The sequence below is a fragment of the Erpetoichthys calabaricus genome, chromosome 6 (assembly GCF_900747795.2).
Source record: "Erpetoichthys calabaricus chromosome 6, fErpCal1.3, whole genome shotgun sequence".
Taxonomy (NCBI): domain Eukaryota; kingdom Metazoa; phylum Chordata; class Cladistia; order Polypteriformes; family Polypteridae; genus Erpetoichthys; species Erpetoichthys calabaricus.
The window spans coordinates 144,333,896-144,351,109 of record NC_041399.2 but is presented as its reverse complement, the minus strand read 5'-3'; the positions used below and the strand labels follow the sequence as shown (position 1 = coordinate 144,351,109).

The window sequence follows — 17,214 nt, the reverse complement described above, 5'->3', positions numbered from 1 at the left end:
TGGATTTTATAAGTACAATCCACCATTAAAGCAGCATGATTACACCAATATTGCCTAGTTTTAAAAAATACGATTCTGCCTGCTCTGGGTCCTTGAGTTTAGTAGTCAAGTCCGTGTTACTCCAGGCATGAAGGTCTTCCACAGAAGCAATAATATGAACTTATATCTAATTATCTTTCTCACATTATATTACTGTAGTACAATTTCAGCTCTGTTACACTGTAAATTAATTTACTGTATTATAGCAGGTCATATGACTCCCTAACAGTTTTGTTTTTATTTTTATTGATGAATGCTTTGAAACTGGAAGACTAACTGTAGAGTGGGTACCTTTTCCGATTGTAATGTTTAAATATTACCTTATTCCATTAATTAAAATAATAAATAATATGATAGTTACAATACTCATTTGTCAGAATATATATCTCTTACAAATTGCAATAACTCTCTTGTAGTATCATTTATCTCAAACAAAGGTAAATATTATTAAAGATATGAATTTAATAGTAATTTTCAAATATCTAGAAAGTGAAAACACTGACTTTTGCAAACTATTATAAAATATTTTTTGTTAATACTGTACAGCATGTACTACTTTGATTCAGAATTTATAAACAGCATTTACTTTGCAATGGTTTGTTTTTCCTGGTGTCTCTAGTTTTGTATATCATACTCTATTCTGAAATCACATGTTAGTTCAAATGAAAGCTAAATCAATAGCATTTGGATGTTTGGCTTTCAGTCTGAAGCAGAGAATCAGTAAAGCTGAATACTTACTGTGTGTGTTAAGTAAAAGAGCTACTGAACAGTATTCTATTGAGACTAAATGTTTAATATTGTTGAATGATGGCACTTCAGTACACTTACAAGTAATTCGTGAATTCAGTTTTGAGCTTTATTTTCGGCTGAAGTACCACTTACATTAATATCCTAGTTGACTGAATTTTAACAATTTAGAGGATTCCCTCTTCAGTTGAAAACTGATCTTGCAGAAAAAAAGGTTTTAGCACTCTTATTATGTCAGGTCAGGTGTGGAAGAACATAATTCCCAAAGTCCTTTTTAGTTGAGCTCTTGATATAAAATACTGTGAAAGAAATAAAATATTATTTTTATTACACTACCAGAAAACTTCACCGTGTATAAAAATGTTGAGAAAATGGCAATAAGTGAAAAAATAGGCAGATTACATTTGCATAGTAAATTGTACTGTATATTTATATGAAATTATACTGTTTGAGGAAAAATATAGGTAAAGGAATGACATTATGTGGATCATGTTATATGGAAATGAGTCTAAATTAATGCAAACATGTTTTGAAACTCCAATTTGATTTTTTGGGGTGAAGATTTTTGTAATAATTATATTGTCTTCTCATATTGTGTTGCTGAAGAACATTTCAAACACAGATAGCAATTTTACATTTCAGAGCTATAGTATACAGCTAAGTAAAGCAGTAGATAATAAAGTATTTTAGTGCTTCCAGATACAAAAGTAGGCATGAGTGTATCCTGATATACATTGTACAGAAGAGCTTTCACTGTTTAAATAACTTGCAGTGAAACAGATACACAATGTAATAAAACACATAGAAACTGTATTATATAATGCTCATTTTCTCTTCATTGTGTATTGTATATTGTGATTAGATTTCACCATAGAAAAGCTGAAAGACATTCATTGTATATGAAAACCTATGAAGCTGGCAAAATGTTTGCTGATTTTTTCCAAGCTGAGAACTGGAAAGAAATTTACTTTACCTTCATTGCCAGAGTGTAAGACTCATTATTCTGCCTAGTATCATTTAATAAATATTTGCACTGTCTAGGGGCAGGTCATTTACTTGTTGGTTAAATTATCATACCAGGTTTGTTTGATTATTCAAAAGCTATAGAACAGCTTCCTCACTGAGATGTGTACCCTTAGAATAAAAAGTCAATACATATGATATAATTAAAACCTAACCTACCTATAGCCAAAATTAATTTGATCTTTTTTTTCAGTTAATCTGTAGTAATTTTTCCCCTTTTAAAGGTGTATATTTTTCTAAAGGCAGCAACCCCATAGAGCAAGATTTAAAAACAAATTAATTCTTTAGTATTTCCTCTCAGAATGATGTAGCTGAAGAAATACATTTAAGATATATTATTAGAAACTTTATTGTTACATTTTTGGTTTCTGTTTTAGTTTATTCAGTGTCAGATAATGCTTTCTAAAATTTCATAATAATTGGATGTTCCAAAATTTTTTTTTCTTAGTAATACAAAAATGTCATTTACATTGTAAAATAAAACTGTATGTGCAATATTACATAAATAAGGTTGTGTATGTAATTAACACTCTGTAAGCCTCAGCATATTAACAGTGCACTGCACACTGAAGGCGCTTCCTTTCTTCTTTTTGAGATACTGTTTGTGTTTTCGCTGTCAGAAAACCTTGTTTCAGTTTTATTTGAATAGGTTAGTGTGCTTTGGCAAACTATTATCCTTCAGTTTTTTATCTGCCATTTTTGTCACTAGAAATAGTTTTTTTTTGTCTGAAAAGATTAAATTTGACTTTTTTTGATGACAAATAATTAAGTGTTTTTAAAGAAAAAAAACAATTTATTATTGCTGTTAACTCTTATTCATACATTTCTATGTATTATATACTTCAGATGTAACGAAGAAAAGAGTTTCAAAAGTATTAATTCCATATTACATATTTTAGTTTGGATGGCAATACAACACAACTGTTATTAATTGTGTTTTGTAACTCTAGGCACCTAAGTTTGAATCTAAGTAATTCACCATTTTCACTGACTTTTACAGGCTCTCCCTGAGTCTCTGTGGGTTTTCTCTATGTGATCTGGTCTCTTTCCACATCCCAAAGACATGAATATTGGGATACTCTGATTTGATTCTTTATCAGTTTGTTTATGATACCCTCGATGATGACCTTTTAGTCTGTCCTTAGATAGTCCCTGTCTTGTGCTCAATACTAACAGGATAACCTTCAGGTTTCTTTGAGTGTGTAATAGTTCATATTAAATGTTTCACGTCAGAATGCAATGTTTTTAACTGTTCCTTCTTGCATGTGTGATTTAATGAAATTTACTTTCCTGTAAATATATACAGGAAATGTACATTGAACACATGAACAAGTTTTGACTTATTTTATTATATGTTTTGCATACTGCTTTGTAATAATTTTGATCATCCACTGATAACTAAACTCCCTTGTTTTATGTTGTAAACTAACACCATGATTACATTAGTAGTTCAAAAGAGGCTTTGACTTTGTTGTTTACTGCTGCTTGAGTAAAACAGCTATTGTATTTTTGACTTGTTTTCTTGTATACAAATCAATCTTCTACCATCTAGAGGTAATGTAGCCTCTTATTTCATATAAATTGTTATTGGTAACTTAATCATTAAGTTACACCTAATAATTTGAAATGCTGACAGAAGTTTATGTTCTACTAGCTACACTACCTGTCGAAGGCGGGTAATATAATAATTTTAAAATATTTGCTATCTTTTGCCCTACGTGCACTTTTGGCTAATTTTCTGTGTAAGAGTGAACATTTTTTTCACCGACGCTCCCTCTCATGAGCATGTTACAGTCTTCACAGACTGTCATTATTTTCGAGGTGGCATTCTCATATCCTGTCCGCTTTTATACTTGCAGTCTTTGAAGGTGACTTTCCATATGCCTCCCATGCTGTTTCTCCTCCTTGTGTGTCTTACACTCACATTTCCTCTTTTGTCATGTCGTTAAAGTCAAACCAACCAATCAGATTGCTCAGAGGGACTGGACAAACAGACATTAGTGCTTTATTATATAGTAGATTATATATAGTGTGTGATGGAAGGACCTGGGGAGAGAGCATCGGTGAGGCAATACCTCCCCTGGGACGCTAGAGGGCAGCCTTCCTGGGCAGCTGTGGCACTGCGGAATCTTGCAGGGCATGCTAGGAGCTGGAGTTTGGCACAGCCCTGTTGGGATCCGTGGGGACAACCAGGAGGAGCTGCAGAGCCCTATAGTGGACTTCTACCACACCTGCGAGTGATTCCATTTAATCTTGATGAGCCACCTGGAACACCCCCAGGACCTGAATAAAAGGAGCCACCTCACTCCATTTGGGGAGCCAGAGTTGGGAGGAGGTGGGTGAAGCTTACATGAGAGGGAGTGGAGGTGGAAGGATGGAAAGAGAGAAAAGAGAGAAAGAGTAAAGGACTTTGAATTCTGCTTAAGATACTGTGATGTAGGTGGAGAGAAAACACTCCCCCAACTGTAAATAAAGCATGTGTGTTGGATTAGAACTTGTGTCTGTCTGTCTGTCTGTGTTAGGTTGGGGCAGGTGTATGCAACCTGGTGGTCCACAATATATATATATATATATATCTCAAAGGTTTCACTTACATTCTTTTGACAATAGATCAAAAGTGAGCAGAAAAACAGCTACTTGTTATTTAAGCACTGTAGTCAATATAACATTGTGAAGTCCTTAAATGTACTGCCTAAATAATTTTGAAAAACATTTGAAAAATCCAGGATATCATGTTGATAACATCCATGTAATTTAGTTTCTTATTTTCTGTGTCAACTGAACAGCTTTGGCACCACCCAGAATTCCAAATGCACAAGTTGCTTGTCATTAGTTAGTGGCTAGATTGTCAAATTTACAAAATACAGACCTTCATTAAAGCACATACAGACAAAAGGATAGCAGGAAGACTACAATCTTTAAAAAAAATGTGTGCCTAACTTAGCCATTAGTAATCAGGAGTTTATAATGGTTATCACATGAGGTCAAGTTCCCTCTTCTCCACGCTCAACTCTAAGGATCTGTCTGTGCTTAGAACATTCTTCCTTCCACAAGTTTATCTATTTCTGTCAGCACACAACTATTTATAGCTCGTTATAGGTTCACTTTTCAGGACCTGAATTACAGTACATCCAAGGTCATAGCATTCTTTTAAATGTGGCCCTTAGGCAATAGTACCTTATTTTGGCACATCAGAAGAATTACTGCAAGGAGAATGTTATGCTTATATACAGCAGGAAAGTATCTGACTAGGCTTAAAAATAAAAAAATGTTGTACAGTACATTGCATGATACTCAGTAGCACAGTACTGTATTACATTACCCTCTAAATTTTGCAGAGGTCAGGAGCCCCAGTTACTGCAACCTACAATATCCTCACAGTTTAAGAATGTATTCCTTTTTTGTGAAAATAACAAACAAACAAAAAAAAACTTCCTTATTTTGTGTGGAGTGTACTTATTAGTTTCAGTGAGTATTTGGCTACATATACTGTATATAGTTTTTCTTGAATATTTGAGTATTACATTTAGAAAGTACATTATCTTGAAATGGATTAATATGCAAACATTTATAAGATATTTGAAATAAATCTTCAAGGTATTCACTGTAGGAAGCACTTGTACTTTGGGTAAAACTGATTGCTAGTGTAGCAGTGCCTCAGTCATTTAGTTTAAGAGCTCTTGTTGAGGGCTCCTCTAAGCAAATTACTGTTATAAATAGAGTTGTCATTTAAACTTGGAACATTTGTGTGCATTTTATTGCACCATTTACATTATTATTATGATTTTAATATTGCTAGTTTTTATTTTTGTGATGCCCTTTTTTTTATGGTTTTCATGATAATGACCATATTGTTCACAGCAACATCATATGCAGCTTTTCAAATGACTGGTTGTCTGTGCTAACTAAATGTGACATCAAACAGACTTTTTAAGAAGGTGTTGTGTATTAATTTGCATCCACATTTTCAGATTAAATAAAATAATAAACTTTGTAGACAGAGAAATGATTTGTTGTTAGTTATAGTCAGAATCTTTTTGCAATATCTTTCGGTCTGAGATTTGTCACTTCTTCATTTATGCATTCAACAATTTCCTATTGATCTTCTAGCATCTTGCTTATCCCTGCTTACAGACCATTACTGTCTAGCTCCCCTAGGTTTTGGTTTTTCATCTGCTGGTTTCATTTTTCAATTTTTTGGTCTTCAACCAGTTGCATGAGCTGTCCTTCAGGCAGGACACCGAGATACTTCAAAGTTATTTGTGTAAGCTGCAATAAACCCACGAGTCAATCAAAAGAAATAATGGTATTTTTTACATACTCAAGGGTATCTTCTTTCAAATAAATCCTAAGTTTCCATGCTGTCTGCTCTTTTTCATTATTACAATATATGATTTGCACACATATACCCCGAGGCAAGCAGCACATCAAGCAACTGAGTTAATCTGCTTTTATCAAATATCCCTCCAACATCGAGCCACATACAATGTAAGGCTCACTAGCATTGGATAGCTGTGGTTCAGAACATTCTAATGATGTATAGTTGTCTACAATTGGTTATTTGTACTACATGTCACAGCTGTGTGTAAATGGCAACATATATATTGTGTATGTAACAGCTCATTTTTATGCACTGTTACGTATCATTAAGAACAAAGCTTGAGTCAGATTCTAGAAAAGTTTCGACTTTATTGAGAACAACATGTTTGATGAGGGACTCATGGCTACACTTGATTTTTATGTACTGTTCATTATGACTTTGCAGTGTCACGGAATGCAGTTTTACAGTTCAAGCATCATTGGTTCAATTACCATATCTGGAGGCTGTCTGCTGCATGTTCACCCTGTGTATGTTTTCTGAGCAGTGCTTTTAATTTCAACATAGAGTACAGACAATGTTTCTTAGTGCACTGATAAGTAATTGTTATGCTGTTATTGTGCCTCTCAAAGTTTCACTTGAGGAACCCCCGCACCCAATTGAATATCACTGTATCAGTCCACTCATGTCACTGTGTTGCAAGTATATAAGAACAAAAAATAAAACTAGTTTCAGCTATATGATTCACGATATGATTACCCCCAATCCCCTCATCCACTGAAAACAGCACCATTGTTTTCTTTTTTGTGTTTTATTTACTTTGTATTGGTGTAAACAAAGGTTTTTAATCACATACTTTCTTTTAAAAATCTGAAGTCTTATACTTGCTACTCTTCAGCCATTTTCAGTTCCTTTATTACATACACATAGTTATAGCCATTTATTTTTCGGTATGGAATTTAGGCACAGTAATCCCACAAGTTATTTCAATACAGGGTCACATGGGTAAATAGTCTCTCCCTGTAGCATTGGGTACAAGACAGGAATGATTCCTGGACAGGGCACAACTCAGATTTCACCTATTGGCTGGTAAATCATACACAGCATCTTGTACAAATTAGAAAAATATCAACCGGAACAACAGTTTCTTTGATCAAGAAAATTTTTAACTTCAAATTTTTTTAAAGTCAATTTAACATGCTAGTCATATTATATGAAAAGCAGAAGATATCCCATAAAACATGTCCAGTCTCTATTGAAAAGAAATAAAACAGTGAAACTCTTGAGCATCCAAAGAGGACTTCGAAGCAAATGCTCTGTGGTATAAAAAACATTGAAAATGAATAAACAGTTGTGACAAAAGAAGAACACAAATAAGCAGGTAAAGATTTAAGGAGCCTCCCCGTATACTGGTTGTGAATCTCAGATTCAAATCACGGTCAAAATAAATCACAATAGACATTTGACAATCACACATTGGGATCCTGGAGCTTTTATGGAGACATAAGAGGAAATACAGCTGACAGGAAATGAAAGCAAACGGATGTGAGGTTGATTGAAGGATCCGAAGATGACGTCAGAAGCAGGTGGGCAGTGGTGAAGTCATCAGAATGAGACAGAAGTTAGGTAAGCCTGTGGAGCCGGAAGGAGAGTCTTCAGTAAGGATGTGGTGTTTTCTTTCTGCTAACGAAAGAGAGAAAGCATTTGTGCTCTGTTCAAGACTCTTATTCTGCGTTCTTTCGCGCCTGATCGAGCCCTTTGGCTGTCCCCTATTTGCACATGTGTGACACAGTCTAAATCAGGTTTTTTTTTTGACAAATGTTATAAAACAGTTTTCTTCCATTTTAAAAGACAAATGAAGTGAAGAATTGAGAAAACATCACAAAAGCAAAAGGTGCCCATATCCTCCTGGTCCTCAAATATTTCCTTTTTCCCTTCTTCCTTAATCTTTATGTTGTCTCTTTTAAAGCATTTTTTTACAACATTTCAGTATGTCAAATGTATAACATATATAGCAAATATTAGACTATGTAGTAGAACAGCAACTATTAACTTCCATTCTCCACTGACTCAGTACACAGTACTCAAATAGTAATTTGTGCAAGGAAATATTATTTAAAGTATGTTTTCTGTCCCAGAAAATGGAATTAAAAAAAATTATTAATAATGTGTTATTTATTGAATCTTTGTTTTTTTCAGTATCCTGTTTGCTGATATTGTTGGATTTACAAGCTTGGCTTCACAATGCACTGCTCAAGAATTGGTTAAACTTTTAAACGAACTCTTTGGAAAATTTGATGAATTAGCCACAGTAAGTAAAAGAAAGAGTTTAATTTACATTTTCAGTTTGTTTTTTAGTATCTGCTGTCTTTTTTCTGCAATATTTCTTTGTTGTTAAGTCAACTAAGAAAAAAAAATGATGAAAATTAAATAACATGCTGATATCTAAGGGAGGCACGGTAGAGCTGCTGCCTCACAGTAAAGTGACTGAGGTTCACATTCTGCCCTCCTTGCATGGACTTTGCATGTTCTCCCTGTGTTTTCATAGGTTTGCTCCAGGTGCTCTGGTTTCCTCCCACTGTCCAAAGACATGCAAGTCAGGTGAATTGGAAAAGCCAAATTGGTCCTAGTGTGTGCTTAGTGTGTGTGTGTGTGTGTTTTTTTCACTGTGCATAAGACTGGCACCCTGTCAAGGGTTTGTTCCTGCCTTGTGCCCAATGCTAGCTGGAATATTGTATATTGGAATAACTGGCGCTGTTTGCTCAAATGGATACTTTTGCTATTTGTGTGGCTTTTTTAGGTGGCTTTCTATCTTGAAAAGGACTACTCATCTTTGCCACACTACATGGAATTCTGTTTGCAACTTTGCAGGCTTGCCGTTTTAATAGGTTCCGATGCTACTGGTAATGGAATGCCATCTTATACTATGGGTAACTTGTCCTTGACTGATGAAGCTTCAGGGCTGTTACATAGCCCTCCCTTCAAAGTCGCTGCCCCCAGCACCGACTTCCAACTTCTTGAAAAGACAGTTTTACTACTCGGTAAAGTGACAACTCAGTGTGCCACACTTTTTCCCAAGCTCATGAGCAAGAAGCTCCACACACCTAGGCCAATCTTAGCAGATGGAGAAGTGATAATGAACCTGCAGAGTTAGCAGTCTGTCAGCTATTCCCACCCAAAGTACCCAAACCTGGACAATTCCAGATCCTGGATCTCATGCCTTGAGACTCTCCAGCACCTCCTTCAAGGAGCCAAGTAGATCATTTTTAAGGTCTTCACTGCACTCAGCATTGTGCTAATTCAGACTCTAGGTCTTCTCATCCTGCTCCTAACACCAATGTATTGTTGTTGCCGAGTGCCAATATGGATTCTTTTGCTTTTTACATGGCTCTATCAGGTGGCTTATTATTCTTAAAAGAATTACTCACCTTTGCTACACTAGATGTAATTCTGTTTGACTTTGACTTCTAACTTTGCAGACTTGCCTTTTTTTGTAGGCACTCCTGTTGCTAGTGAAGAAAAGCAATAGCATACTATTGGCAACTCATCCCTGGCTGGTGCAACTTGTCAGTGCTATTACAATACTAATAGGTAGTTTCATCACTCAACTTTACATTATCTAGAAGAATTAATATTTTCAAAATTAACATCCTTGCAAAGTTTTCATATCTTTTAAGATTATTTCTATAAACACCGCATTAGTAAATCCTATTTTAATAATTTAGATACCACTTTAACAATGTTTATTTGTAGTGCAAAGAGGCTGAGGATTAAACATTCCTTATCACAGATATCTCCATTAAAGGCAGGCATGGCATTACCTAATGTTCCTACCACTTAAATCTAAATATATTCTTTCTGGGGCTTTGCAGGGAAGCCTTATGAAATGACATTGTACCAGCTACGTTAGCTTTGGAAAGTAAATCCAGTTCCAACTTCTCTTTAAATGCTTTGCTCTGTGCATCTAGTATTACTAACTACTGGCATTTAAGCTGGAATTTTGTGGTTCAACCGTCACCCAGAATATGACGTTTGTGTAGGAGAAACTTTAAAGCTGAGATGTTACTAAAAATTGTGTCTATGAATGATAATCATCTGTTTAAGCAGGTACTTAGAAAGTCTTCCATATATTTAAGATTTTTGGCATTGATACTCTTACAGATTTCTATATTAATAATATGTTTGTATCCATTGAACATCATCTTCTCAAATATGACATTCTAGCAACAAATTTTATTGTATTCTGTGCAAGTCAGAAATTTTTCTAAAAAATAGATTGGGGAAATTCAACAATTTTCTTTAATGTGGTGGTAGAATTTATACTCTCTTGCAACAATAAAGATACTGAAGTTATTTTTAACTCTTTCACTCTTTTTTAAACAAATTCCTGCTTAGATAACAAGACAGCATTGGAAAAATGATCTTTAAATCAGAATTTCTGAAAAGGAATGAAAATCAGTCATTGACAAGATATACTCCTCATTAATCTGTGCTATGTATGGTGCAATTCGAGTAATAATTTTATGGCATTCTTACTCACCTCCACTGAGGTTATTTAACATGTCCATCCATCCATCCATTGTCTCCTGCTTATCCGAGGTCGGGTCGCGGGGGCAGCAGCTTGAGCAGAGATGCCCAGACTTCCCTCTCCCCAGCCACTTCTTCTAGCTCTTCCGGGAGAATCCCAAGGCGTTCCCAGGCCAGTCGAGAGACATAGTCCAGGCCAAAACTTTAAATGTAAGCATTGTCATCAGGACCCACCTTGTTCGAGCACATGCTTTAGGACTATCCTACACCACTGAGGAAAAATATTTATATACAGTACCTCATAAAGCATTGGTACCACTAGTACTCTTAATACAACTTAATCAGTGTTCAGAGTATTATCAGACAGGATAATATTGCGTAGTGACAAATATTGTAATGAGCACTTGAAAAACAGCAAAGGAGACATACATACCAGATGAAGTTAAACCTGAATTGGGGATCTTAATTTCAAATGAACAATGTTTCAATCAAATACATTACTATACCTTAAATTGACTGGGCTGCAGAAAATTCCTGCAAAAAATTTGAACAGTAGCAATATTGTACTTGCTCCCTCTTTTACTCCTTCACACCATGCTACTCCACCAACGAAGACTTTTACTCCAGTGTTGGCTCCCACTTATAATTTTTGGGTTGCAGACAACTCCCGCCTTCCTTCATCTTCTTGAAGGTTCTCAGAAGGGTGTTCACCTCACCTGCCTGTCTTACCTCTATCAGTCAAGTCCCTAGCTCCAACTCTCATCTCAGCAGTCAACTGGCCGCTACAATATACTGTGATAAAATACTCTACTTTGCTTCTCATTGTTCTATGTTACTCAGTTGGAAAAATTCTGATTTGCCAACACCATAGGAAAAGTCTTATTCTTTTTAAAATCAAAAAAAAAATTCAATGAATTGTCCAAAGCTTCTTTAGAATTTTGTAAAAATGTATTCACTTTGTTTTTATCCAGCTTGCTGGACCTGTGTTATAACCTTAGACACAAATATATCTTTGAATGACAACTATAAACTGTAATGGGTCATCTTATTTCATAGCTCTCCAGATATGTTGGGGATGATGTTGAAGCTGAATTTCATATTTTTCATATGAAATATTGCACTAGTTACTGTATTGTAAAGACAGTTGTTTTTACCTCAATTACTATAATGAATTCTTAAAAAACTAATTAGGGGGAAAATATCTGCATAAAGCTAATAGACATAATATCAACAAATATTTCAGGGCAAATATATACAATATAGACCCATGCAGGAGGGATTTTCCATTGTAAATCATATGATGCCGCATCTCTCTCTCTCTCTCTCTCTCTCTCTCTCTCTCTCTCTCTCTCTCTGTCTCTCTCTCTCTCTCTCTCTCTCTCTCTCTCTCTCTCTCTCTCTCTCTCTATATATATATATATATATATATTTGTTCAATATCTGACAAGATGATTATCCCCTTATAAGTACTGCCTACTAATGAGACATTGCATTGATGAGGAGCTAATTACACCATAATCTTTCTGTGTACACTTGAGAAATAAATAAATTTGCACAATTAAATCTGTTTCAGATTGTAATTGCTCGGATCACAATCCCTTACCAAATAAGGCATAAATGTACTTTGGGTGCTAAAAACTCCAGGGTGAATTTTCTTTTTTGTTTTTCTTAAGGAACACAGACAATAACAAACACACACACACACACATTTTGTCCTGGAGTTAACCCCTTTAAGTTTTTGTTTAAATGTATTTTTAATCAATAAATTCAAATTAAAAATAATAAATAGATAAATACATACTTATATATATATGAGGGTTGTGCAGTATACGAGTACTGGAAAAGTGCCAAAAAAACATTTTTTAAAGCAGAACTAGTTCACTACTGGAAATAAATGTTAGTTTTCAAGCACCTCACACTCAGCTTTTTATTAGCATAATCACAACTTAACCAGAAACTGCTCTTCGATGTTATATCTGTGGACACCAGGGAGCACTTCAGCTCCCCAAAAACACCCAACACAGGCAGCCTCAGACACAAGTTAAAAGGCTAAAGAGTCTTTTATTAAGGGAAACTCATTAAAGCAAGTATTTCCCATTACAGCCACAAGTGCAATAAGCACAATACAGCACACAGAAATTATTTTCTTCCTTTTCTCTTTCTTTCACTGCCTCCTCCACTAGTCCCCACAAGTGTTGTCCTCCTCCTCCTGACTCATTGATGGCAGGCAACTCCTTTTATCTAATCACCAGGGGCCTCATGTATAAACGGTGCGTACACACAGAAATGTTGCGTACGAATGTTTCCACGCTCAAATCGCGATGTATAAAACCTAAACTTGGCGTAAAGCCACGCACATTTCCACGGTAACTCATACCTTGGCGTACGCAATTTCTCCGCTCGGTTTTGCAGACTGGCGGCACCCAGCGTCAAAGGAGTGCTACTGTTCCTGTGTGATCACCCTTTCTTTCTTAGACCCACATTCCTGACGCGGCTTTATAAATACACTGAAATTAACTGCATATTGTTTATTAGTGTAATGCATCTGATTGTAATTAACCTGTAGCAATATAATGGTCCAGGGAATAGCCATAGTATTCCAAATATCATAACTGCTTTAGCGTTGTTACGCTCACTGCATCTTGTTCTTCTTTTTGCTGCTCCCGTTAAGGGTTGCCACTGCGGATCATCTTTTTCCATATTACTCTCACTGCACCACTCGGAGTATTTATATCACTGTATCTGAGTGTGAATGACAGCAGCAGCTGATCGGAAAGAGAGTTATCGGTATACAGTTTCAAGTACACACTACCTCAACCACGGCAAAAAGCGTCAAAGCCTTTTCTGTACGTACCACGCGTTTCAGAAACATTTTCATCCCAAGAACTATAAACGCACTCAATCAGTCCATCAAGTGCTCCTTGTAGAACTGTTTGTACTTATAAGTACAATTACCTCACTGTAAACTTACACTACAGTTATAATATTGCACAACCTGCGCTACTTTATAAAGCGCGTATGATGGCAATATCATTTTTAAGATATTTTGCATTTAAGAAATGCAGCAAAATATGTTGCTTATAGTATACAGATAAAACTTTAACTTCATTTAAATAATCTGCATTGTTAATAATTAAACATGTGAGGACACCGTGCCACAGCGTATAGCTAGTTCACGGATAGCTCCTGCCTTGCGCTGTATTATTGCTGGTGCTGACGCTGGAAGGATAGACAGATAGAATAATTAAATTTGTACTACAAAGATATTTCAAAGTTCCTTAAAAGTTTTGAAGAATCGGTGTTCTAAGCTTACAGATGGCTTAATGTCTATTACAGAGCTGATTGTGAGGCGACTGGGTATTTGGAGAAAGAAAAGTACGTTTGAAAGAGACAGTACTTCTGTAATAAATTATTTCATTGAAGGTCGCACATGGCGCAGCAAGCCTCTTGCGTGAGATATGAACAATCACTGCGCCACCGTGTTCCCATGTTTAATAACATGCTTTCATTGCTATCATCATGAAAATGATATCACGTATACATCTCAGTATTTTAATTATTCAGAGATCTGTAATATCTCGAATGTAATGGATTCTGTGTCCTGTCGGAGAAAGAGAAAGAACGGAAGCACGTAGTGATTCACACACATAGAGCACATAGAAGATAAAATACAGAACAAAGCATTTAATGTGCTACTTGAGAAACTAGTAAAAAAAACAATTTTAAGATGAAGTTTATGATGTTCTACTTTAATGGCAAAATAAACCACATGATTAAAGTGGAAATTTCGAGATTAAAATTGACATTTCGTGCTTTTTTCCCACTGTGTGCCAATATTTTTTTTGTCTGTACCCTAATAAGCTTTCATATGACACTCAGACGGTGGGCTACGAGTTGCCATTTCACAGCGACTTTGATATGTGATTTCTTTTTATTTCGGGTACTGTGCGACTTTGTGAACTTGATCTTTCAAGTTTCTCAGACACTCTGTCACTCGATCAACTTTCTTTTGTTGATTATACCACTGTTTAAACCAACAAATAGTAGGCCCCTGGGGCCTCATGTATAACGCCATGCGTAGAACTCACACTATAACATGGCGTAAGCACAAAAGCGGGAATGTGCGTACGCACATAAAAATCCAGATGCAGGAGTCTGTAAGTACGCAAACTTTCACGTTCTTCCACTACATAAATCCCGATCAGCGTGAAAAGTAACGCACATGCACGTGCCTTCTGTCCCGCCCCAACTCCTCCCAGAATTACGCCTCTTTGAATATGCAAATCGATATAAATAGCCTTCTGAGAAAAGACAATGGGAAAAGCACGGGGGAAAATATAAGAATTTCAGCGAATACCAAGTGGAGGCAAAGGAAAAACATACTATTTGTTGGTTTAAACAGTGGTATAATCAACAAAAGGAAGCTGATCGAGTGACAGAGTGTCGGAGAAACTCGAAAGCTCAAATTCACAAAGTCGCACAGTGCCCGAAATAAAAAGAAATCACATATCAAAGTCGCCGTGAAAAGGCAAGTCGTAGCCCACCGTCTGAGTGTCATATGAAAGCTTATTAGGGTAAAGACAAAAAAAATAGGCACACAGTGGGAAAAAAGCACGAAATGTCAACTTTAATCTCGAAATTTCCACTTTAATCACGTACATTATTTTGCCATTAAAGTAGAACATCATAAACTTTATCTTAAAATTGTTTAATTTACTAGTTTCTCAAATCCCATTGTAACTAAAGTAGGACGTTAAATGCTTTGTTCTGTATTTGATCTTCTTTGTGCTCTGTGTGTGAATCACTACCTTCTTCTTAAACGGGCTTTCTCTTTCTTCGACAGGACACATAATCCATTACATTCGTGATATTACAGCTCTCTGAATAATTAAAATACTGAGATGTATACGTGATATCATTTTCATGATGATAGGAATGAAAGCATGTTATTAAACATGGGAACACGGTGGCACAGTGATTGTTCATATCTCACGCAAGAGGCTTGCTGCGCCATGCGCGACCTTCAATGAAATAATTTATCACAGCAGTACTGTCTCTTTCAAACGTACTAATCTCCAATTCCTGCCCTTACTTTTCTCTCTCCAAATACCCAATCGCCACACAATCAGCTCTGTAATAGACATGAAGCTATCTGTAAGCTTAGAACTCCGATTTTTCAGAACTTTTAAGGAACATTGAAATATCTTCGTAGTACATGTTTAATTATTCTATCCGTCTATCTTTCCAGTGTCGCGTCAGCGCAAAAATACAATGCAATGCAGGAACAATCCCTGAACTAGCTAGCGTTGCGGCACCGTGTCCTCACATGTTTAATTATCGTATCCTCACATGTTTAATTATTAACAATACAGATTATTTAAATGAAGTTAAAAGTTTTATCTGTATAATATAATCAACATATTTTACTGCATTTCATCTTAAAAATGATAAAGTCATCATATGTAAATATGCACTTTATAAAGTGGCGCAGGTTGTGCAATATTAAAACTGTAGTGCAAGTTTACAGTGAGGTAATTGTACTTATAAGTAAACAGTTCTACAAGGAGCACTTGATGGACTGATTGAGTGCGTTTAGAGTTCTTGGGATGAAACTTTTTCTAAACTGCGAAGTCCGTACAGGGAAGTCTCTAAATCGTTTTGCCATGGCTGAGTCAGCGTCTGCTTCAAGCTGTGTACCGATAATTCTCTTTCCGATCAGCTACTGGTGTGATTCCCCACTCAGATACAGTGATATAAATACTCCTAGTGGTGCAGTGAGAGTAATATGGAAAAAGATGATCCACTGTGACAACCCTTAACGGGAGCAGCTGAAAGAAGAAGAAGATGTGGTGAGAGTAACAACGCTAAAGCAGTTATGGTATTTGAAATACTATGGCTATTCCCTGAACCATTATATTGCTGCAGGTTAATTACAATAGAATGCATTACACTAATAAATAATATGCAGTTAGTTTCAGTGTATTTATAAACATTCGTACGCAACATTTCTGTGCGTACGCACCGTTTATACATGAGGCCCCAGGTGCCTTATGTATAAACGGTGCGTACACACAAAAATGTTGCGTACGCCCATTTCCATGCTCAAATCACGATGTATAAAACCTAAAGTTGGCGTAAAGCCAAGCACATTTTCATGCTAACTCAAACCCTGGCGTACACAAGTTCTCAGCGCAGTTTTGCAAACTGGCAGCACCCAGCATCAAAGCAGTGCTTTTGTTCCAGTGTGTTTTCCCTTTCTTTTTTAGATTTACATCCCAGACGCAGCTTTATTATACAGTTAGGTCCATAAATATTTGGACAGAGACAACTTTTTTCTAATTTTGGTTCTGTACATTACCACAATGAATTTTAAATGAAACAACTCAGATGCAGTTGAAGTACAGACTTTCAGCTTTAATTCAGTGGGGTGAACAAAACGATTGCATAAAAATGTGAGGCAACTAAAGCATTTTTTTAACACAATCCCTTCATTTCAAAAGTAATTGGACGAATTAAATTACTGGAAATAAAATGTTCATTTCTAATACTTGGTTGGAAAC

General features: G+C 35.8%; 1 protein-coding gene across 1 annotated transcript in view; it reads left to right on the top strand.

The window, feature by feature from the left end:
• Window positions 1-17,214, top strand: part of adcy1a (adenylate cyclase 1a) — a 554,748-nt gene that overhangs the window by 228,496 nt on the left and 309,038 nt on the right. Inside the window, exon 4 of the mRNA XM_028803971.2 lies at window positions 8,327-8,438. Within this exon, the coding sequence (XP_028659804.1) occupies window positions 8,327-8,438 (112 nt within the window). The remainder of the gene's footprint in view (window positions 1-8,326; window positions 8,439-17,214) is intronic.